This window comes from Arachis hypogaea, chromosome 20, assembly GCF_003086295.3.
Source record: "Arachis hypogaea cultivar Tifrunner chromosome 20, arahy.Tifrunner.gnm2.J5K5, whole genome shotgun sequence".
In the NCBI taxonomy this organism is placed as follows: domain Eukaryota; kingdom Viridiplantae; phylum Streptophyta; class Magnoliopsida; order Fabales; family Fabaceae; genus Arachis; species Arachis hypogaea.
This window is the reverse complement of record NC_092055.1, coordinates 1,780,957-1,802,145: the sequence shown is the minus strand read 5'-3', so window position 1 is coordinate 1,802,145 and position 21,189 is coordinate 1,780,957. Positions and strand designations below refer to the sequence as shown.

The following is a 21,189-nucleotide window of genomic DNA, read 5'->3' as shown; positions in this document are numbered from 1 at the left end:
TAAATTCGTTTACAAATTTAAAGAGAGCTAGCTAATGGCAAACTTAAATAAGGATAGAAATGGCAGTGCAATATTCCTATTTCGTTAATTGTCCCTACGTGAAATTAAATTAAAGCTTACATACATACATTTCTATAAACTTCTAGCATTATTCCTCTCAAATATATATTAATTATTAGCAAACTATATATCAATTAAAATATTGTGTAATAATATTCCTATAGAAGTTGATGTAAAATTTTATTTTATTTTGTTTTAAAGTGGTATTTCTAAACTTTTGCATGCTATTGGCACAATTGAGAAACCTTCTTAGTGTTAATCTTTTTCCCCCCAGCTAGGATATAAACATATATAATATAAGTGCAGTGCATTTAACATTGCTCTTGAGGTTTGTTTTGGTTTTCAAATTTTCATACATACAAAGTATTATTAATAATATAAAATGTATGTCCCAATATTCTATTATTAAAAGAAAACATATAAAAATAAAACTATTTCCTAAGCATGTGGGCTAAATTTTTTTTATACGAGGTTGACATGTGAGTTATGTTGAGTTATGGAATACTGGGGAGATATACACGATTGTGACGGCGTTCATTTTTTTGTTTTAGTGAAAAGAAATCGGATCGTCCGATTTTATTACAGCAGAGAGAGAGGGACACAAATCAGATGGTCTGATTTGTGTGGAGCAGAATTTCGTAGATACTGAAATTAAATCCAGAATTTTCTGTCAGTACACAAATTGGATCCAAAGTTTCCAGTACCTCCAATTGGACAGTCTGATTTATCTTACGCAGTCTTCACACTCTGATGAAACATCATAAACCTTCATAACTTTGCTATACACCAACCCTCTCTCCATATTAAAATTAAAAAGTGCCATGTATGTTGTGTTATATATGGAGTAGTGTACAAACTACAAAGTAACTTGTGGCTATGCGGAAAGTGAAACGAAATATGATTGAACCAAATGTCTGAACGCGTGTGAATTTGAGAGAGGTACATGGACACTTGTGCGATGAAACGAAAAATTTCAAGTTTTCTTTGAATGATTAACAACATGACTAGTTATAGCTTCTGTCTACTAGCTAGCTGTATATCTTTATCCGCAAGATAGTTAAATTATTGAACAAATAAAAACCAAAATCACACGACCAAAGACAAGAAATCATCAATGCAAAAGTCTGCGTTACTCTTTGCTGAATCTTAGGCACAACATATAATTAATACCATAATAATGGTGCTTGTGGGTCCTTTGGTTTTTATTCCTTTTTTCCCTCGCTCCTTAATTACTTCAACCACTTATGTTTAGGGTTTATTATATTATATTATAAAAAATTTGTCTCAGACTAATCTAATGTAACTAAAAACCTTATTTCATGATACCATAATAAGGTTTTGGATGTAAACTTATTAAAAATTTCCCAAAATAACAATAGATAACATATAATTAAATATATTGAGAAGACTTTATATTATATAATAAAGCAAAATTTTTTAACTTGTTTTGAAGAATTTTAAAAGTATTCCTTGAAATTATTAATATATATTAACTTTATAATTTATTAAAAAAGATGCTTACATAAAGACACATAAAACGTCTTTTTGTAAAGACGCTTACGTGCTGCATTATTATTTGACGTATTAATGAACCGGTTATTTTTTAATTTCTTAACAAATTCGAATAAAATCAATTTTTTTTAGGATCTAATTATATTTTTAAATTTTTAGAGATTTAAATGTCTGCAAAATAAAAAGTCAGAGATATATTTGTCTTTTTATAAAAAAAATTTAAAAATATTCGATTTAGATTGTGTAATTCGATCGGATCAAATCGAGTCTAATAATTATAATGCAGACAATTAGATTTATTATTATTGTTATAATAAACTGATTTTGTTCTAGTTTATTAAAAAATAAATTATTAACCGATTTAATAAAAATATCTAATAATAACATAAAACATATAAATATCTTTAAAAAAAGATATTTTTAATGTCTTTATTAAAGTAGTCTCCTTATTAAAATACTGACTTATATTATTCTTATAAATTTTATTTCTCGCAATATAATTTTTTTCATTGAAACAAATTAAACGCCTCTTAGTTAAATAATAAAATTAATTAATTACTACACATACCTTCATCTTTGTGGGGGCCATCTCTAACTACTCTTTTCGTTTGTGTAATGCTCCAAGTTTAACACATGTATCATGAAACCTTTAGGCCATGACATATTGAACAAGTGGCAAATTCTACTTGTGCAGCCTCTCTGAAATTTGGGTCCCAATTCAATTAGCTTGGTCTTTTTCAATTGTGTGTGGCACTAATCTAATCATGTTTAGATTTTACTATATAATTATAGCCAATTCTAAGATGGTGACGTAGGATTGTGTGGCGCACATAATATTTCAATTTAGATCCAGAATCAATGTAACAATAATGATGAATACAATAACGAGATATTTGTTATATTAAAATAATTTTTGACGGCAGAGATGGGGTTGGTTCATCATTTTATAAGCTTATGTATTCATTCGTAGCCTAATGCCTATATAACTTCACCTTAATTCTGCCATGATATGCTCTTGATTAATTTTGAAAATGCTTATATTAATTAGATTGATTGATGAAGTTGGTCATAAAAATAAGAAGATGACTTCGATAAAGACACTAAAAATGCCTTTTTTTATTTTAAGACATTTATATGTATTGTGATATTATTTTATATTTTTTTAAAATTAGTTAATAATTTATTTTTTAATAAATCAGAATAAAATCGGTTTATTATAGCAACAATCATAAACCCAATTGTCCGCACTATAATTATTAGACCCAATTTGATCCGACCGATTTATACAATCTAAACCGAATTATGTTTAAATTTTTTGATAAAAAGATAAATATATCCCTAATTTTTATTTAAAACAAAAAACAAAAAAAACTCATAATCCAGTAGGTTATATAAATTAGTCGGTTCAATCGGATCTAATAACAATTAGGTTTATTGTTATTGTTATAAAAAAATCGGTTTTATTCTAAATTATTAAGAAATTAAAAAATAATTGATTCATTAATACGTCCAATAATAATGTGACACATAAATATCTTTTACAAAAAGACATTTTAAGCGTTTTTATAAGAGCATCCTACTAAAAATAATTCATTTATTTACGATAAAGAGGGAACAAGAATTGGCGGGATACAAGAATGGAAAAAGGAGTTGTCATTTTAGAATTGGATAATTATCACTTTCTTGCGTGATCTTCATATCAGCTAAAAGATTATATGTTCATTATAAAACCCCCTTGGAATAGGGTTTTGTAGTAATGAGAGGAACACTACATGAACAACCAGATAATGATCAAGTTTCCTTTGTCTCGTTCATGTTTACCCTATCATCATCATCATCTAAACTATGGAAATAACACAATAATGAATTTTACTATTAGTATTTTTGAAGAACTTTAGGGTGCAACTATTTTAAGATTATATCACATTTGAATATTATTATTGTTGGTAAATTATTGACTGTTTCTTTCATTGGTTAATAAGTATCTATGATACACGGACACTGACACGGACACGGGACACGACACGACACGGGACACGCCGACACGCGAATTTTAAAATCTTACATGACACGGGGACACGCATACTTATAAAATATAAAGTATTTTTTGGATAAATTGTAATAATATTTTAATATTTTATTGATATTAAAATATAAATTAATTTTTTTAATTATTTTTAATGTCTTATTTTAATTATATCAAGTATTTAAAATATTTTTTGTTTTAATAAATAATAATATATACTATATCTAAATTTATTTTAACAATATATATTAAGAATAAGACCGGACACGCTGACACGTGATGGTATTTAGGTGTGTCCAAGTGTGTCCGGAGAAGAATTTTTTATTTTTTATTGAGACACGGTTTGGACACAGCAGACACGCGTGTCGGACGAGTGTCGGTGAGTGTCGTGTCCGAAATGTGTCCGACACGCGGACACCGCAACTCAGCGAAGTGTCCGTGCTTCATAGATAAGTATGTATATAGCTAAAGTGACAAATGAAATGGAACCAAAATAAAATAAAAAAGTATAGACCAATATACTATCTACTAATTTATTGTCAATAATAATTAATTATTATATTTTAAACATATGCATAAGGAGACATTCAGAAAATATATATATAAAGACACTTTTATTAAACACAATCATAAATAAGAGTTAGCAGAAATACTGTTGATAAATGTAGCGCGATTGAAATAAAAGAGTGGTTGATTGGATTCTTTGCTGTCATCTGGACAGTTTGGTTAGAGAGAAATTATAGAGTTTTCAATAATCAAAGCTCAGGTGTGGGGGATATTATTAACAGATCCTTTATACTCTCTGACGAGTGGATTGTTGGTGAACCTTTTGGTTGTTGATGGCAATGCCGAAAATGACTAGAAAGTGCTCTACTTTATGCGTTGTTTGCTGACGGATTGTACTTTAAGTTGACTTTGTTACTTGTCTTTCTGTTGTTCCATCCTTTTGTGTTGAGCTCTTGTTTACTTCAAAAAAAAAAAAAAAAAAAGAGTGGTGCGTACTATTTATATAACTAGTATAATTAATTGGAATTAATTATACTGGATCCATTGATATTTAGGGTTGGTAACTTTGCTTAGCTTGGAGTTCAATGAATCAATTTCCGTGAACAAGCTAAGGGAGCTCACAAACTAAGGTTGGGGGGTCCTTACAATTAGCCGTTTTGTTGTAGGAAAAATCTACGTCTCATCTAATTAATATTGTTTTAGTGTAGTCTTTTCATCATTAATATGATTTCGATTAGATTATTATTATTATATATATTATATGAATTTTATTATTGTGTCTCGTCCATGATAAAGTTCTTTGTCTTCATTAATTAACAATGACAATTTGGTTTTTGGTACCCTAAAACACCAAATGACTATTCCATATTTAATATTTAATATCTAAACCACCTAAAGAATATGATTTACTAAAATACGACTAAACAAACATTACATGTTATATAATAATCTATAATAAATTTAATATTTTAATTTAATAATTATATTGATACTTAAAAATAGATAAAAATTAGGCAATAGACGATAGTAATCAATAATAAAAAGATAAACATAACATAAAAAAAGTGATTGATCAATTTAAATATTATAAAAGTAATGGTACAAGCTAAACATGCATGCATGGTAGAATTGAATAATCTGGGCCAAGGTGGATTCTCATACAAGATAAGGGGTAATGATCTTCTCCACCATAATTTTTTTGCTAACATTATTATACATAAAATCTGATATAGCCCTTCTTTTAAAAATTTTATTTTAGTCTTTTTTAACTGTAAAATTATTTTTTATCCCTCCCTCACATTTTGCATATGGTCAAATGATTCCATTACTACAAGTCATTTAAAGGATGCGACAATGTTTTTCCTTTATTTTTCTTTACCTCTCTTAATTTCTATATTTCTCTGTAATTGGTTTATAGTTGTTAATAAAAGATTGAGTATTAAGTACTTTTTGCTAAGCTCTTTCTTTTTTTTTTTTTTCTTTTGGGTTGTTGTAGTTGGACCAATCCAAGTTGTCCATTATGTCTTTGGTCTTCCTTGTTCTATAACCCAACCCACAACACAAATTAATATTGAGAGTTTTGTTTAGGATAAGGAAAAAGGTACCAATGGTAATCGTACTAAGGGTGGCAACACCCGAATACGTGGTACCCATTTTACTCTTACCCTATTCGGTAGGGGTGGCAAAACAGTCGAGCCCGTCGGACCGATCCGCTAAACCCGCTGAAAAAGGCAGGTCGGGCTAGGATTTGGAACCCGTCAAATTAAAAAAACCCGCCAAACCCGCACCGCCAAATTGGCAGGTTTTGGCGGGGCGGGGCGGGCCGGTCCGCCGAGCCGAAGATTTTTATTTTTTATTTTTTTATATTAAATAAAAGAGTGATTACTATTATAAAATTAATAATTATAAAATTTTTAAACACTTTTTTTTATTTTTTGTTTTTATTCTTCTTTTAGTTATTAACTTTATTTATTTTATTTTACAATTTCATATATATGCTCAAATTATGTGACTTATTTTATAAAATAAAGATGATTCTATTGACAAATATTATTTTGAACAATTTTATTGAAGTTAAAAATTAAAAAAAGTATAGTAAAAAAATTATATTATAATTTGACTATTTTTTATTTGTATTTGATTTTTTAATTATTATTTTTTGATTAATTTTAATGAATTTTATTTTTCAAAAAAAAAAAAGAGTCAAGCGGGCTAGCCCGCCAATCCGCCATAAAGCGGGGCGGGCTAGCATTTTGAACCCACTTTAGTTGGCGGGGCGGGCCAGTCCCCCCGTTTATGAGGCGGGCCTAGGCGGGGCGGGGCGGGTTGGGGCGGGCCGGCCCGCTTTGCCACCCCTACTATTCGGTATCTGTCTCTGCACCGGAAAGAGTTTTAAGAGGGCGAGGTTTTTGGATAGGGTGGAATTGAGTCGAATTTAAGTTAAATATATATATTTTTAATATATAATATATATATAATAATTAATAAAATGATTAATAATATTGTATTATATTTAAATTTTTTTATTTTAATTTATATTATGTATATAATGATGGTTATATAAATTTTAAAATTTAATTTTATTAGTTGAATTTTAATAATTATAAGAGACGGGACGAATATCCATAGAAGCGAGTTAGAATTTAACATTTTACTGCCTGCAAATGAGAGCAAAACAGATTTAATGTGGATTATTATAGGTAGGAGTGAAAACAGGCCAGGCCTGTCATGTGGTCAATTGGCCTGAGCCTGGCCCTGCAGCCTGCTATAGGCTTTTTTTAAAATACTAAGTCTGGCCTGTTATTCAACTTGGTCTGGCGTAAAACTTGTTAAAAAGTTTGATAATTTTTTTTTATAAAAATAAAAATATTATTTAAAAAACTATTTTTTAATAATTATATAATTATATTTATGTATAATATGTCATATTTAATATTTATAGGAATTTTTAAACTTTAAAGTATTTAAAATATATAAAATTATTTATAATTAAATATAATAAATTTAAAATATTTTATAATTTTATTAATAATATAAAAATTATTTATATATATAATTATATACTAATAGATTCGGTCTGATAAGCCAATAAAACTTATTAGTGAATTTAGGCCTGACCTATTAATGTAATAAGCCTTTTATAAGAGCCTAAGCCTGTATTTAGGCCAAACTGCACAGGTTACTACTACTAGTTGTGAAGGCTTAAACTTTCAGAAATTATAATGAATAATGAATTTTGTTGAACAGTGAAAAAAAAATAAAATTCTGAAAAAGGTTGTTGGCTGAGTTCACGGATTGAAGTGTGAGAAAAGAAGAAGAAATAACATTGTCCCAGAAGATCAGCCACAAAGTGATGTCTAATCAATGTTACATTTATTCTGAATTAACCATTTAAAACAGTTCAGTGAAATCTTCATTGCCTTTTATGGCAAATTCATTTGTCTCTTTCCCTTACACTAACTCCTTTTTCCATGCAAAACCAACAACACTGTCATACTCACTCTAACTTTCTTTCTTTGCATCCTTCACTCCTGACACAACAAAAAAAATGAGATGCTTAAGCGTTACCTTTACATTCTCCTCATTTGCCACCACCACCCTTCAAGAAAAACCTTATTTTGATCCTTTTCTTTCCAATACCCTTCAAAAGTATCTACTATCTACAGTCTTCAAAATTCCATTTGTGGGGCTACCATTGTGGCATTTTATCAAATGGCATCTGTGCCTCTCTTCCTTGTATGCTTCCTTTTGTTTTCAGCTGAAATGATGTCAATGGCAATGGAAGAGGAAGAGTTGTTGGGGTTGTTTGAAGTGATGGAAGCTCTTCTTGATGATCCTGAATGGTCACAAGCACATCCCCAACCATGCACTGAAACTCCATGGCCTGGTGTTGAGTGTGAAGTTAGCACTGATGACCCTCAAAATCCAATATTTCATATCACAAAGATCCACATTGGTCCTGATATAGTTTCACCACCTTGCAAATCTTCTGCATACATATCCAAATCCTTGATCAAGCTGAGTTACTTGAAAACTCTTTCAATCTTCAACTGTTTTGTTGATTCACCTGTGACTCTACCATCAACACTGTTTGGTTCTTTCTCTTCCTTGGAACACCTTGCCTTACAGTCTAATCCAACCCTCAATGGAGAACTACCTTCAAGTTTGGCTGAAGTGTCTTCTCTTAGGGTCCTAAGCTTGTCCCAGAACAGCTTTCATGGAAAGATTCCAAGAAAGATCGGTTCTTTGCCTTGTCTAGAGCAACTTGACCTCAGTTACAATAACTTCAGTGGTCAAATCCCATTGGAAATTGGAGGGTTGAAGAGTCTGACCATTTTGGACATTAGTTTCAATGGAATTGAAGGCAATCTTCCTCATTCCCTTGGACAACTTAAACAACTTCAGAAGATGGATTTGAGCTCAAATAGGCTTGATGGTAGAATACCCTTTGATTTGGGAATGCTCAAGAGGTTAGTGCTGCTTGATCTGAGTCATAATTTCATTGTTGGTCCTATTCCTCAAAGCTTGTCAGATTTGGAGAATTTGGAGTATTTAATAATGGATGACAACCCCATCAAAGCAAGGATACCATTCTTCATAGGAAGCCTTTTGAAGCTCAAATCAGTGAGTTTCTCAAGGTGTGGCTTGGTTGGTCCCATACCCAATTCTTTCTCTGCATTGAAGAACCTTTCAGCTCTATCCTTAGATAACAATAGCCTAACGGGACAAGTTCCATCAAATTTAGGCTTGCTTCCTAACTTAGATCAACTGAATATTAGTAACAACATGCTGTATGGTGTTCTAGAGCTGAATGGTGACTTCATTGCAAAGCTTGGGGAAAGGTTGGATGTGAGAGGGAACAATGAACTATGTATCAGTGATCTGCAAAACAAGAATAACATCTCTTCATACTTGGAAATCCCCTCTTGTATGAGCATGAGAACAATAAATGGCACATCCATTGCTCAAGGGCCACTAGAAGATCCAGCAGGAATCAAGCCATCTTGGTATCAAAGCAGCATAAATTCAAGCTCATCATGGTTGGATCAACAACTTATCCTGTTTACCTTAGCTTTAAATTTTATCCTCACCTCTTTTAATTTGTTTTCGTCACATTGATGAATTAAATTTATATGTAGTTTTTACCCTTCATATTTAGTATTCTAACTCACTTTTATGTGTAGTACTTTTACATCATATCTGAGTTTGGATTCTAGTTTGAGTTTTATTGGAAATTTATGCATATAATTGTTCAATTTTCTATACTTTTGCATTATGATCATAATTTGTTAAATAAATCTAAAATACGTTTATGGCTTATGAGAAAACTCAAGGAATTACCTACAGATGAGTAAACACATAATTGGCCTCCAAAAAAAAAAAAAATTTAACTTAATATTTTTAGTCTCTAACAAAATTTCATTAATTTAGAAGGTCTTGAGAGGATTAATTTATTTTAAAAATAATTAATTTATCTTATAATGATATTTTTTGGATTCAATTATCTTATAATAAATTTGCTATAAATTTATTTATTTAACACAAATTTAAAAATTTTATTAAAAAACAACAAAAGAATTAATCTAACTTACAAAATAATTTTTAGAGACTTCTAATATAATAAAAATTGGAGACTAAAATATTTTATCCAAATTTGTTTGGGACAAATTTAGATATTTAATCTAAGAAAAATTTGACATTCATAGAATGTCTTAGTCATCATATCTACCATATATAGTTAGTGAAACTTAATCTCATTAAAGTGCGTTCATAATTAATGGCCTTGTTAGTGATGTCCACTGAGTATAATTACTTGTTGCTTGAAATTAAGAGTGGATTTTGATGCAATTGTGAAATTTTACTATTTGAATATGTGCATGTTTGGGGAAAAGAAGGGTCTCAAGTCCAAAGTCCTATCCCTGGCCTGACTAGTGTTATTGTTTGTAGCAGCCTTTGGGGGGAAAAGCACTGTCTGTTCTGATAGTAGTAATAAGCATGCCTGCAACCACTCTTGTTGCTGCCAACATAAAAAAGATGCACACCTCAGAACTTGTTTTGGTAGAGAGAGAATCTTATGGGAAATTCACAATCTTTCCCTTCAAATTGCAAACTTTTGACACATTGAATACTGTATCTGCAACAGTGGGTGGGGGAAATAAGTCATAACAACGAGAACTGCTTGCACTATTATTCATAAGGGGTGTTCGCGGTACGGTTTGTTTCGGTTTTAAGAGAAAAAGTCATCCGATTCGAACGTTTATGTGCTGTGTGGTTTGAATTGGATGGACTTTTTTTGAAAATTCGATCCGATCCGATCCGATTACAAGCGGTTTGGATCGGTTTGAATTTGCGGTTTTTTAAATAAAAAAAATTAAATACATATAACAAGTTTTAACTTCAAATTTTAAATAATCAACAATGACATAACAAGTCTTAACATATCTTAAAAAGCTAACGATAACATAACAATAGAAATAAAATTATAGGTTAGTTAAAATAAATAAATAAATAATATTTTAAACATAAAATATTTATTAAATAATAATAATAATACGTGAATAATAGAAAAATGTATAACAAATTGAACATGTTATAAATATAATTGTAAATATAATAATAAAATAATAATATTATAGCACATTGTGCGGTTTGGATTGTATTAGATCGGTTATGAAAAGTATATTCGAAATCCAATCCAATCCAGCGATTTGCAAAAAATAGAATCCAATCAAATCCAAATTAGTGCGATTTTAATTGGTTTTCGGTTTGGATCGGATTGGATGAGCAGTTTAATTTGAATCGATTTGGATTTCAACGCCCCTAATTATTCTTGCCTTGTGTTACAGAACTAACTTGGAAAAAATAAAATGTAATTAGGATGAGTTAATTGCTTAGTCTATATTTTAATATTTGTCAATTCAGATTTCAGAGTACAGATTGTTCATCCAATTGAATCTCTCTGATGTTACATAGCAGCATGTAAGTTTCTGAGGATGTTTGCCTTGTCGGTTTGTGTTATTCCATGAGCTAGAAAACCAGAACCTCAATGAATGTTCCCAGTAATACGAGGGGGATGGTGTGGTCATTGTCATCCCTGTAAGCAACCTCAGTTTCTCTGCCCCTAGAAAACAACCTTGTCACCTCTTTTTTACTTGTAACTAAAATGTTCAGTTTAAATTTAATCCACTATAAGTATATAGTTATGTTATTTCTTCATCATTTATTAATATTCTCGTGGAGCTTTTGATCTCTCTCTTGCCTGGAAGGTGATGCTTACACAATTATGATCTTGAATCAGAGGTCTACTTTCATGCTAACATGTCCACGTCATCTTTTTCTAATATAGTAATAGTATGGCTTTGGAAAAGGTACTGTGTCATAGTTATTATTTCTGGCTTTGCAACTCATCATGAAACTGAAATTGATAAATATTGAAGTGAATGCTGGTGCAAACCAAGTAGTAGTTCTAGACTTCTAGTTGTTATGGTTTAGGTGACATGTTTGGATCAATATTTAAGGGTGTAATGGTCATTGACCATTCCATATGGAATACTTGCTACAGGATCATACTTTATCTTAAAAGTTGCTGTTTTTGTAGGCTCAATTTTTTCGTTATGGAACCATGAATGTGATGTGCTTAGATATGGAAATAGATAGTGCTAGACCAAATTGTGAGACAGCTTTATGTGAGTGGCAGGAGTTAGAATTCGGATTATGCGAGTTCTGTGTTGGCAAAAATTGCTTAACAAATCGGAGGATCAATTTGGCAAGGACTGAAATTTAAATTTTACAGCATGCAAATCGGACGGTGCGTTTTGTATATATATATATATATATAAATTTTTGTATGAATCCGTATTCTTAGCTACACTCAGACCGTTCAACAAGTTATGAAGAACTCGCATAGTTCGATTTGTTAACACTACACACAAGTCAAGCACCTCTCTTCTTCATAACCGCGTCCAACCCAACATTTGCCTAACATTTGCCTCCATATTGAAATTAAAAAGCGGTTTTTGTAAGCATGAATGTTTGATCATAATGTTATATTTATATAGGAAGCTCCATACAAATGCTACATCCACATGCTTCAGATGCCCTTCACTCAAACACCTAATTTTTTTTTTTTGGTCTGGACTCAAACACATAATTCGTCACCACATTTTAACCAAGTGGGCTTGGGCTTCCGGATAATACTACATTCATTATTTCATTGTGATTGCTAATGGAGTAATGGCAGCAAGAACAAACTATCTTCTTAAGGTTAATTTCTTAGCAAAAGTTATTTTCTTTCTTTCTTTTCCTCAAGTCCTGTACCTCCCTTACCATTACTGGTGTTTTTTACCTGTTATGTCAATATTCCAGTAATCAGATTTTATATTCTATTATTATATTTTCTTTTGGAATCAAAATAATATAATAAATATTGTTACTTATTAAAATTTACCAATATATTTTGTCTATTCTTAAGTTAAAGTAGCTGTATTTATGTTTAAAAATGATTTTTTATTTTTTTATTAGTTTAAATATCTACTAAAATTACTAAAAATAAGATGAATGCACAATATTTTATCACAATAATGACAGATTTATTGGTTTAAAATAATTTACAATGTTTTTTCCTATTTCAAGATATTTAATAAAAGTTTTTCTAAGAGAATATAGAATATAGTTTATACTTAGCCTTTATGCATAAGCACCATTATATATAATTATCCATGATCCTTACAAAAAGAGAGATAAGTAAAAAATATAAAGAAGAAGAAGACGTGCAACAGCCTTCATCGATGTTATTTCATCGTTTAATTTTCTAAATTAAAAATGAAATTAAGCACGTAAATAATATAATTTAAACATTGAGAAGACTCAACATATGAAGAATTATGATAAAATTAATTTGTATGAGATAAAAATGATAAAATTTATAGCAAAAAATTATAAAAAAAAAAACTTAAATAAACAGGGACAAAATAAAAAAATAAAAGAGATAGAGTACAATAAAGAATAATAATATTTCATAGTTTAGGAAAAAAATCAAAGAGTAAAAATAATGCATTCTAGGAGGAAAAAAAATATTATCGAATAAAGAATAATTGGTAAAAAAAATGAGATTCTCTTATAGCATATATGACTTTTTATAGTAAATAAATTTTGAAATTTAAAAATAGATAAAAGAAAAAAAGAAAAAAATAAAATTTTATTTTTTAATAAATTTAAAAAATATTTACTATCATATAATTAATGATGGACATATAACTATTAGACAATAAATTATAAAAAATTATTAATAGAAATCTTAAAATTGATATTAAAATTAAAAAAAAATATAAACAATGAATAAAACTCTGAAATTTAAAATCAAAATTGTAATGATCCGACTTTCAGCATGTTATGACCAATGTTAGTCATCAAGTGTTACCATTCAGTCGACCTTAAAGACTTTAAACACTCTAGACGATATATTAGTTATATTAATATGAGCCTGTAATAATAGGGTTGGAAATGAGTCAAGCCACCTCATGAACAAGTTCAAACTCGACTCATTAATAGCTCGATAAGCTAAACTCGTGAGCTGGTGAGTCAAGCTTGAGCCTAAAATTGAGCTCATAAATTAAATGAGTCGAGCTTGAGTTTAGATAAGCTCGGCTCATTAACTCGTGAGTTGGCTCGATTATATATATTAATATACATATCCTATATGTATTTAATCTATACTTTTAATATTATATATATACATATATATATGAAATAGTAATATATAATTATATATATTAATGATTTTAATTATTTAAAATTTTATATTAATTTTTTATATATAATTTTGATGTAGGACATAAATTAAAAATTTATAATTTATTGATAGATAAACAATATATAAAATTAATTTTTTTAAATATTTTTAAAATATATAAATTATAATTTATTAATATAGAATTATAGATTATGTCTTTATTATTTGAGCAAGCTCCTAAGTTCGAACCAGCTTGCGAATTTTTTGTGAGCCGAATTTGAACTTAAGAAATAAGTTCAATTATCAATGAGTCGAATTGTGAGCCAAGCTTAATTTTTGTAGCGTATGTTATAATCATGAGTTAACCGTCTATCGATACTAGTTATAACAATTAGACATACAATACGTTCATGATGAAAGCGAAAAACTGTGTGTATATATAAGTGCCTGTAGACTAGGTTTTTTATACAATACGATTCATCATATATTACATTAGATTTCTTGATCACATATTATTAGTAGAGACTCGTACAGACTCTTAAGACTTAATACCAAACTCTGGCTTCACAAAAGCTATCTTAGATGGGAGCTGGCCTAACTTATACACAAAAGATTATATCCTTTGTAAAAATCTACTAAGGGCGAGGGAAAAGAAACTAAACTCCTGTCCTGACTCTATTTCTCTTGGTGCACCATCTTCCGATGGGTTAGAAGTCAAGTTGATGATCATCTGATTCTCCTAAGTTGTATATATACGAGTCTCTATTAGTAGTATGTGGTCAAAACTAATTTATGATGAATCGCATTGTATACAAAATCTAGCCTACGGACATTTGTATGATGTATACTTTTCTACTTTTATGGTAAATGTGTTGTATGTCTAACTGCTATAACTATTATAAATTTATTTATTCCAGTCAAATCAAATAATTAATAAAATTAATTAACTATAATTAATATGATTAAACAAATTATTAAATGATTTAATATTTATCTTAATTAAATAAAATAAATAATTAATTATGATCTTTTTAAAAATTATTAAATAAAATATATAAGACAAAAAAATTAATACAAATTAAAACAAAATTAATTCATTTATTTCAATCAAATCAAATAATTAATATAATTAATTATTCATAATTAATTTAATCAAATAAACTATTAAATAATTTGATATATATTTCAATCAAAATAAATAAATAAATAATATATTTAAATAAATTAAATAAAAATATCTTAAAATATATATCACACTAGCTGTGTTATTAATTTTTTTTTTACTAAAAATAAAAAGATTTAAACCCACAACTTTTAAGTGAGTATAAGAAGATTATACTATTTGAGTTATAATTCGTTGACAGTTATCTTATTAATTGAATAAATTTAATTTTAATAATATATAATAGATAATAAATAGTAGATAGATAAGCAAAGAGGGTGGCAATGCACGACATAATGAAAGATATTTTTTGACTTAAATGCACAATTAAGTAGTTTTGTTTTAGGCAGAAGCGTATATGTTGTGTAGAGAAAAGTCAAAAAAGGAATACTAGAACTAGTAACTTTTGGTATTTGTAGTCGTTAAATAGCTATTAATGATGATTTTAATGATCTGAAATTGGTGTGAGATTTCATCTAATGGCTCACTTTTTCTTACTGGTTACATATTGGCAAGAATTTAAAAAAGTTGCTGCCCCTAAACTTTTCTAAGTCGAAATATTAAACAATGACTAATCAATGATAAAAATCAAAGAGCCTCCCTCATCTAAATGACTAATCAATGATCTTCACCTAAGCCAATTCTGCAGTGCATGTCCCTTTCCCTTTGTATTACTTTCTTTCCACTTTCTTCTACTATTTCTCTTGCTGTTTCAGTTGTTTACGCAAATTGTACTTTGACTTCATTCACTTTTATCTCTGAATTATTATCTGCTTTCCTCACTATTATTTCACCATTGTCTTCTCTTCAGCTTCATCTAATATTTCTCTCTAATCTGTATATATTTATAACGAAGTAAGGCATTATCATAGCATAATATGTTGAATAAACTTCATTAAGATCTGGTTGTAGATCGCCTTGCATAATCCGAGTATATGAAATTCTGAAACAACTTTTCTGCAAACTTCTTTATGCTCTAGCATGAAAAGTTATTTAGAGCTTATTCATGTTGTTAATAATTGTATTTCAGGGTTAGTATTGTTAATACAGGGAGAATGAAGAAGCAGATAACTAATGTGAACGAGTATGAGGGTATTGCAAAGGAAAAACTGCCAAAGATGGTTTATGATTACTATGCATCGGGGGCAGAGGATCAGTGGACTTTGAAAGAGAACCGAAATGCATTCTCAAGGATTCTGTAATCCAATTTCCCCCTGAACTTTGTTTTAATTCATAAGTGTTAGGATTTGGTTGAATTAGTCCCACATTGCTTAGGATAGCAAATGGAGTGGGTGGCCTAGGCTATAAATATGAGGCTAAGTTCTCCATTTGTTTTTGCACCAGTCAGAAACACTTTAAGCTTGTATCTGATTTTTCTTTTCCTCTGTACTCTTTGATTAGAGAGTGTTGTGAGGTGTAGTTAGATATTTGCTTTGAAAGAGTGTGGGTGTACTGGGGTGCCGGTGAGAGAAAGAAGTCTATGTGTTGTAACAATTTTCACATAGTGATATTCTCTGGTTGTCATTTGACAACGGCCGTGGTTTTTTCTCCGGTAATTGGAGTTTCCACGTTAAATTCTTGTGTTGTGATTGTGTCTATTTTATTTCTCTGTCAAAGGTGTTTTCTCAAGGGGGAATTGTGTCTTATTCCCAACAAGTGGTATCAGAGCTTCGGTTCGGTGGGATTTATTCTTAGTATGCTCTGTGGTTGCAGCCTAGTCTGACCTTCCACATCAGAAAAGAATTTTGTCCTGTGGCTTGAGGTTGATCTTTGGTTGCTGTTGTTGTTGCTGGAAGGCAGTGTGACTCTGTGAGAGTGCAGTTTGGAAAAGGTTCTGGCTAAGGAAAGACTTGGTATTTAAGTGTGTCCATTGTGACCCACCTCTCTTTCCTGGGGACCCTTCCTAGTGCACGGTCTACAGTTGAGTTATAATATTCCAGTATACGGTTGCAACAATGTCAGGATATTCAAGTGCTGTGAAGCTTGAAATAGAGAAATTTGATGGAAGAATCAATTTTGGCTTGTGGCAAGTACAAGTCAAGGATGTGTTGATACAATCAGGTTTGCACAAGGCGTTGAAGGAGAAGATCTCTGGTTGCTCTCTCTATGAGAGAAGATGATGTTCTCTAGAAGACAAGAAGTATCCTCATGGTATTACCGCACTGCCATGGATAAGGATGAGTTGTGGCAATCAGGTCCACAATTGCACACGGGCATTGGTTGGCGTTGAGATGCAAGGTGTGTGGCGGAGTTAGGTCGATGGCTGAAGAACTTCCAGGAAAAGCCAATTTGGAAGTTGCACCATGAATTTTCAGCAAGGTTTCGATCTGTACCAAGGCGAAATTCTTGGAGTGGTCTAATTCCAAGTGAGTATACTTTCATGGTGGAGTATGATAGTTCTCTGAACTATGATTGTCGGTATAGACAATGGCAGCAAAGAATTGTCGGTGTTGACAATGGAAGCTGAAGATGTGTGACTATTTCAATCAAGGTGGAGATTGTTAGGATTTGGTTGAATTAGTCCCACATTGCTTAGGATAGCAAATGGAGTGGGTGGCCTAGGCTATAAATATGAGGCTAAGTTCTCCATTTGTTTTTGCACCAGTCAGAAACACTTTAAGCTTGTATCTGATTTTTCTTTTCCTCTGTACTCTTTGATTAGAGAGTGTTGTGAGGTGTAGTTAGATATTTGCTTTGAAAGAGTGTGGGTGTACTGGGGTGCCGGTGAGAGAAAGAAGTCTATGTGTTGTAACAATTTTCACATAGTGATATTCTCTGGTTGTCATTTGACAACGGCCGTGGTTTTTTCTCCGGTAATTGGAGTTTCCACGTTAAATTCTTGTGTTGTGATTGTGTCTATTTTATTTCTCTGTCAAAGGTGTTTTCTCAAGGGGGAATTGTGTCTTATTCCCAACAATAAGTTTCAATCCTTGATCTTCTCAGATGAGTGGTGTTTGATTTAAAATATAGGTTGCGACCACGCATTCTTGTAGATGTAAGCAATGTAGACATGACAACAAGCATATTGGGGTTCAAGATTTCAATGCCTATCATGATTGCACCCACAGGCATGCAAAAGATGGCACACCCTCAAGGTAAACTCTAATGCTATTTGTACACCAAAATCAGCCACTAAAACCAGCCACCAATGTATTTATGTATAAATACATGTGTGATTTAATTTATTTTCAATGTGTATTTGTATTTCAAGATGTATTTTATACTGGTGGCTGATTTTGGTTATTGATTTTGGTGTACACGTAGCATAATTCATTTGTTATTGCAGATAGATAGATACTAGTACTTTGTGTCTTCATATAAAGCTTTATGCAGGAGAATTAGCAACAGCTAGAGCGGCATCAGAAGCTGACACTATTATGGTTTGTTTGGTTTTCTTTCCAAGCAAAATGTTTGCTTCTTGCTTACAACTTTAGGCACTTATTAACTTTCATAATATTTGTTGCAGACACTATCAACAGTGAGTACTTGTAGTATTGAGGAGGTTGCTTCAACAGGACCTGGCATTCGTTTTTTCCAACTATATGTGAGTATAAGTAAGAGAAGGTGGAAACTCAGGTACAGTCAACTTCACATGAAGTTGATAAGTGAAAGCCATTAAATGATTTGACTAAATTTTCATTTAACGGTCTCTCAGCTATCAACTTTACATGAAGTCGATTGCACCTGAGTTTTCACCTTAAGAGAATATCCGGTAGATTTCTTTCAAAGCTTCTTTGCTGTAATGTGTTGTGCATCTTCCTCTTTTGATGTCTGCTTATTCTACTCTTTGTTACCTACTCTATCTTTAGGTATATAAAGACAGGAATATAGCTGCACAACTTGTGAAGCGAGCAGAAAAGGCTGGTTTTAAGGGGATTGTACTCACTGTGGACCGTCCATTTCTTGGTCGTAAAGAGGATGATATCAAGAACAGGTTGGCAATCAATCAATTATTCACAAATATGTAAACAGGAACAATCTTTTAGAATCAGTGACTAGTACACTTTTTCATTATATAGATGTGATTGCCTTGTTTGATGGAGTTTCATGCAGATTTAGATTGCCGCCACATTTGACACTAAAGAATTTTGAGAAGAATGATGGGGTGTGTGGTAGTAAGAAGTTTGAAATCAAATATGTCTCCCATGGATGCTCATTCTGTCAATGTTGATGATATTGTTTCTATAATCTAATCTATTTTGGAATCACCTTTCAGACTGGTGGCTCTATTCAAATTTCTCATGCTCGTGGCCAAATCGACCCGTCTCTTAACTGGAAGGTGATTTGTTATTAACATATTTTACATTGGAGGCAAATGCATGCGACAGTAGTGTTTTAAAAACTTGTTACAGGATGTGAAATGGCTTCAAACGATTACTTCATTGCCAATTCTGGTGAAGGGTGTACTTACTGCTGTAGATGGTAATAAGCATACTGAATCAGACCCTTTCTATTGATCTTTGCTAATATTGTTTTGGGTAAAGTACTACATTGGTCCTCTACGTTTGGGTGTAATCTTGTTTTGGTTTTTAAATTTTGAAGTATTCTATTTGAATCCAAAAAAGTTTTATTTAGATTCAATAGAGTTTCACCATAAAGTCAAAGTTAAATAATTAACGAAATGTCCTACATGACAATAGTACAAGATCGATAATATGAAGAATAAGTACAAGCTCCAGATACACGACATTGAAGCTAAATGAAACTTTTTTGAATTCAAATAAAACATTTTAAACTTTAAGGACAAAAACAGGATTTCGTCTCAAACGTATAAGACCAATTTAATACTTTAGCCTGTTGTTTTTCTATGTTGAATGAAATTCCACATCCCATGCTAATTATGCAGCAAGGTTAGCTATAGAAAATGGAGCTGCAGGAATCATTGTTTCCAATCATGGAGCTCGGCAACTTGATTATGTACCCGCAACAATTATGGTTTTGGAAGAGGTATTGTGTTGTAAATTGTAACTGGAAAGTGAGTGGTTTTCCATTTCTGTTGAGTCGCTGTAAGAAAATAAATGGCTTGATCAGATAGTGGAAGCTGTAGAAGGAAGAGTTCCTGTTTTGGTGGACGGTGGAATCCGGCGAGGGACAGATGTGTTTAAAGCATTGGCTCTTGGAGCATGTGGCGTATTTGTAAGTATATGAAAGAAAAATGTATATATTATGATGTTATATAGGAACATGTGTTGAATGAGAATTGATTTCAGATTGGAAGAGCAGTGGTGTTTTCATTAGCTGTGGATGGTGAGGCTGGTGTGAGGAAAGTGCTGAAGATGCTTAGAGATGAGCTTGAAATGACAATGGCACTCTCTGGTTGCCCTTCACTCAAACACATAACTCGCGACCGCATTAAATTTGCTTGCAGCCTATAGATTATACAACAACATTGCATCTGCACTTGTATGCTTCACAATAATGCTGCTACCATCCTAGTTGCCTACTTCCTCACACTTCCAAGTATCTACTCATTTCTTTTTCTTATTTCAATACCACTTAAGAATTTCAAGAAATCATAATAATTGGTCCGACAAAGTTGTTATGGTTGTTAAGTTCTACACTTGTACCAAAGTACTACTTTGAGTGAATGGATAGATGCTGTATTTTATATATATATGTGTATGCATATGAAATTCTATCAAGTATGTAACAGAGCACTTTTTGGCTAAAATATTAAATATAAAATAATTTATTTAATTTATAAACTATTTGTAATACAAATGTTTATGTTTTAAGTTTTTTTAAAAAAACTTAATTAAACTGTTTATGTAAATTAGTCCCTAACATTCTAACAAGTTGAGAGTTACTATTTACTAATAATAAAAATCATGCCATAATTTTTTTCTTCTCCAAATTTACTCATATCAAGTGTGCTGAATTCAAAATAAAATTGGTTGACAAAAAAATATTTTTATTTAGAAGTTATCACTTATAATTTTTTAATTTTTTTACTTAAATTTTTTTTAATATTATAAATAAAAAATATTTTTATATTATTATTTCTAAATATAATTATTAAATAAAAAAATATTTTCATGTAATATATTTAAACATAAGAGTACTTTTATTTCTTTTATACTAAAAAGAATTATCAAATTTTTTTTTCTTTTGCTTTTACTCTTGACAAGGACATAAAAAGTGTCAAATGTGATATTTTCTTTAATCATTCAATTTTCACAATCCGAAAATAAT

The 21,189-nt window shown here is 30.7% G+C and overlaps 2 protein-coding genes across 5 annotated transcripts; both read left to right on the top strand.

Moving 5' to 3' along the window:
• Positions 1 to 7,403: 7,403 nt before the first annotated feature.
• On the top strand, positions 7,404 to 9,246 carry LOC112783021 (uncharacterized). The gene has a single exon (XM_025825751.3). It carries the CDS (start codon positions 7,817 to 7,819, stop codon positions 9,221 to 9,223), a length of 1,407 nt encoding a protein of 468 aa, XP_025681536.1. The 5' UTR covers positions 7,404 to 7,816; the 3' UTR covers positions 9,224 to 9,246.
• Positions 9,247 to 15,563: 6,317 nt separating this feature from the next.
• On the top strand, positions 15,564 to 20,609 carry LOC112783025 (glycolate oxidase). Of its 4 annotated transcripts, none has more exons than XM_025825756.2 (12): positions 15,564 to 15,665; positions 16,028 to 16,195; positions 17,968 to 18,092; positions 18,331 to 18,377; positions 18,464 to 18,541; positions 18,807 to 18,931; positions 19,051 to 19,102; positions 19,214 to 19,276; positions 19,350 to 19,419; positions 19,844 to 19,944; positions 20,029 to 20,133; positions 20,208 to 20,609. In XM_025825756.2, the coding sequence occupies exons 2-12, from the start codon at positions 16,053 to 16,055 to the stop codon at positions 20,370 to 20,372; spliced, it is 1,074 nt and encodes a 357-aa protein (XP_025681541.1). In that variant the 5' UTR covers positions 15,564 to 15,665; positions 16,028 to 16,052; the 3' UTR covers positions 20,373 to 20,609. The 4 variants fall into 4 exon arrangements, with proteins under 4 accessions (XP_025681541.1, XP_072086639.1, XP_025681543.1 ...); XM_072230538.1 differs by lacking the exon at positions 15,564 to 15,665 and adding an exon at positions 15,710 to 15,728; XM_025825758.3 differs by lacking the exon at positions 15,564 to 15,665 and adding an exon at positions 15,719 to 15,852.
• Positions 20,610 to 21,189: the final 580 nt, after the last annotated feature.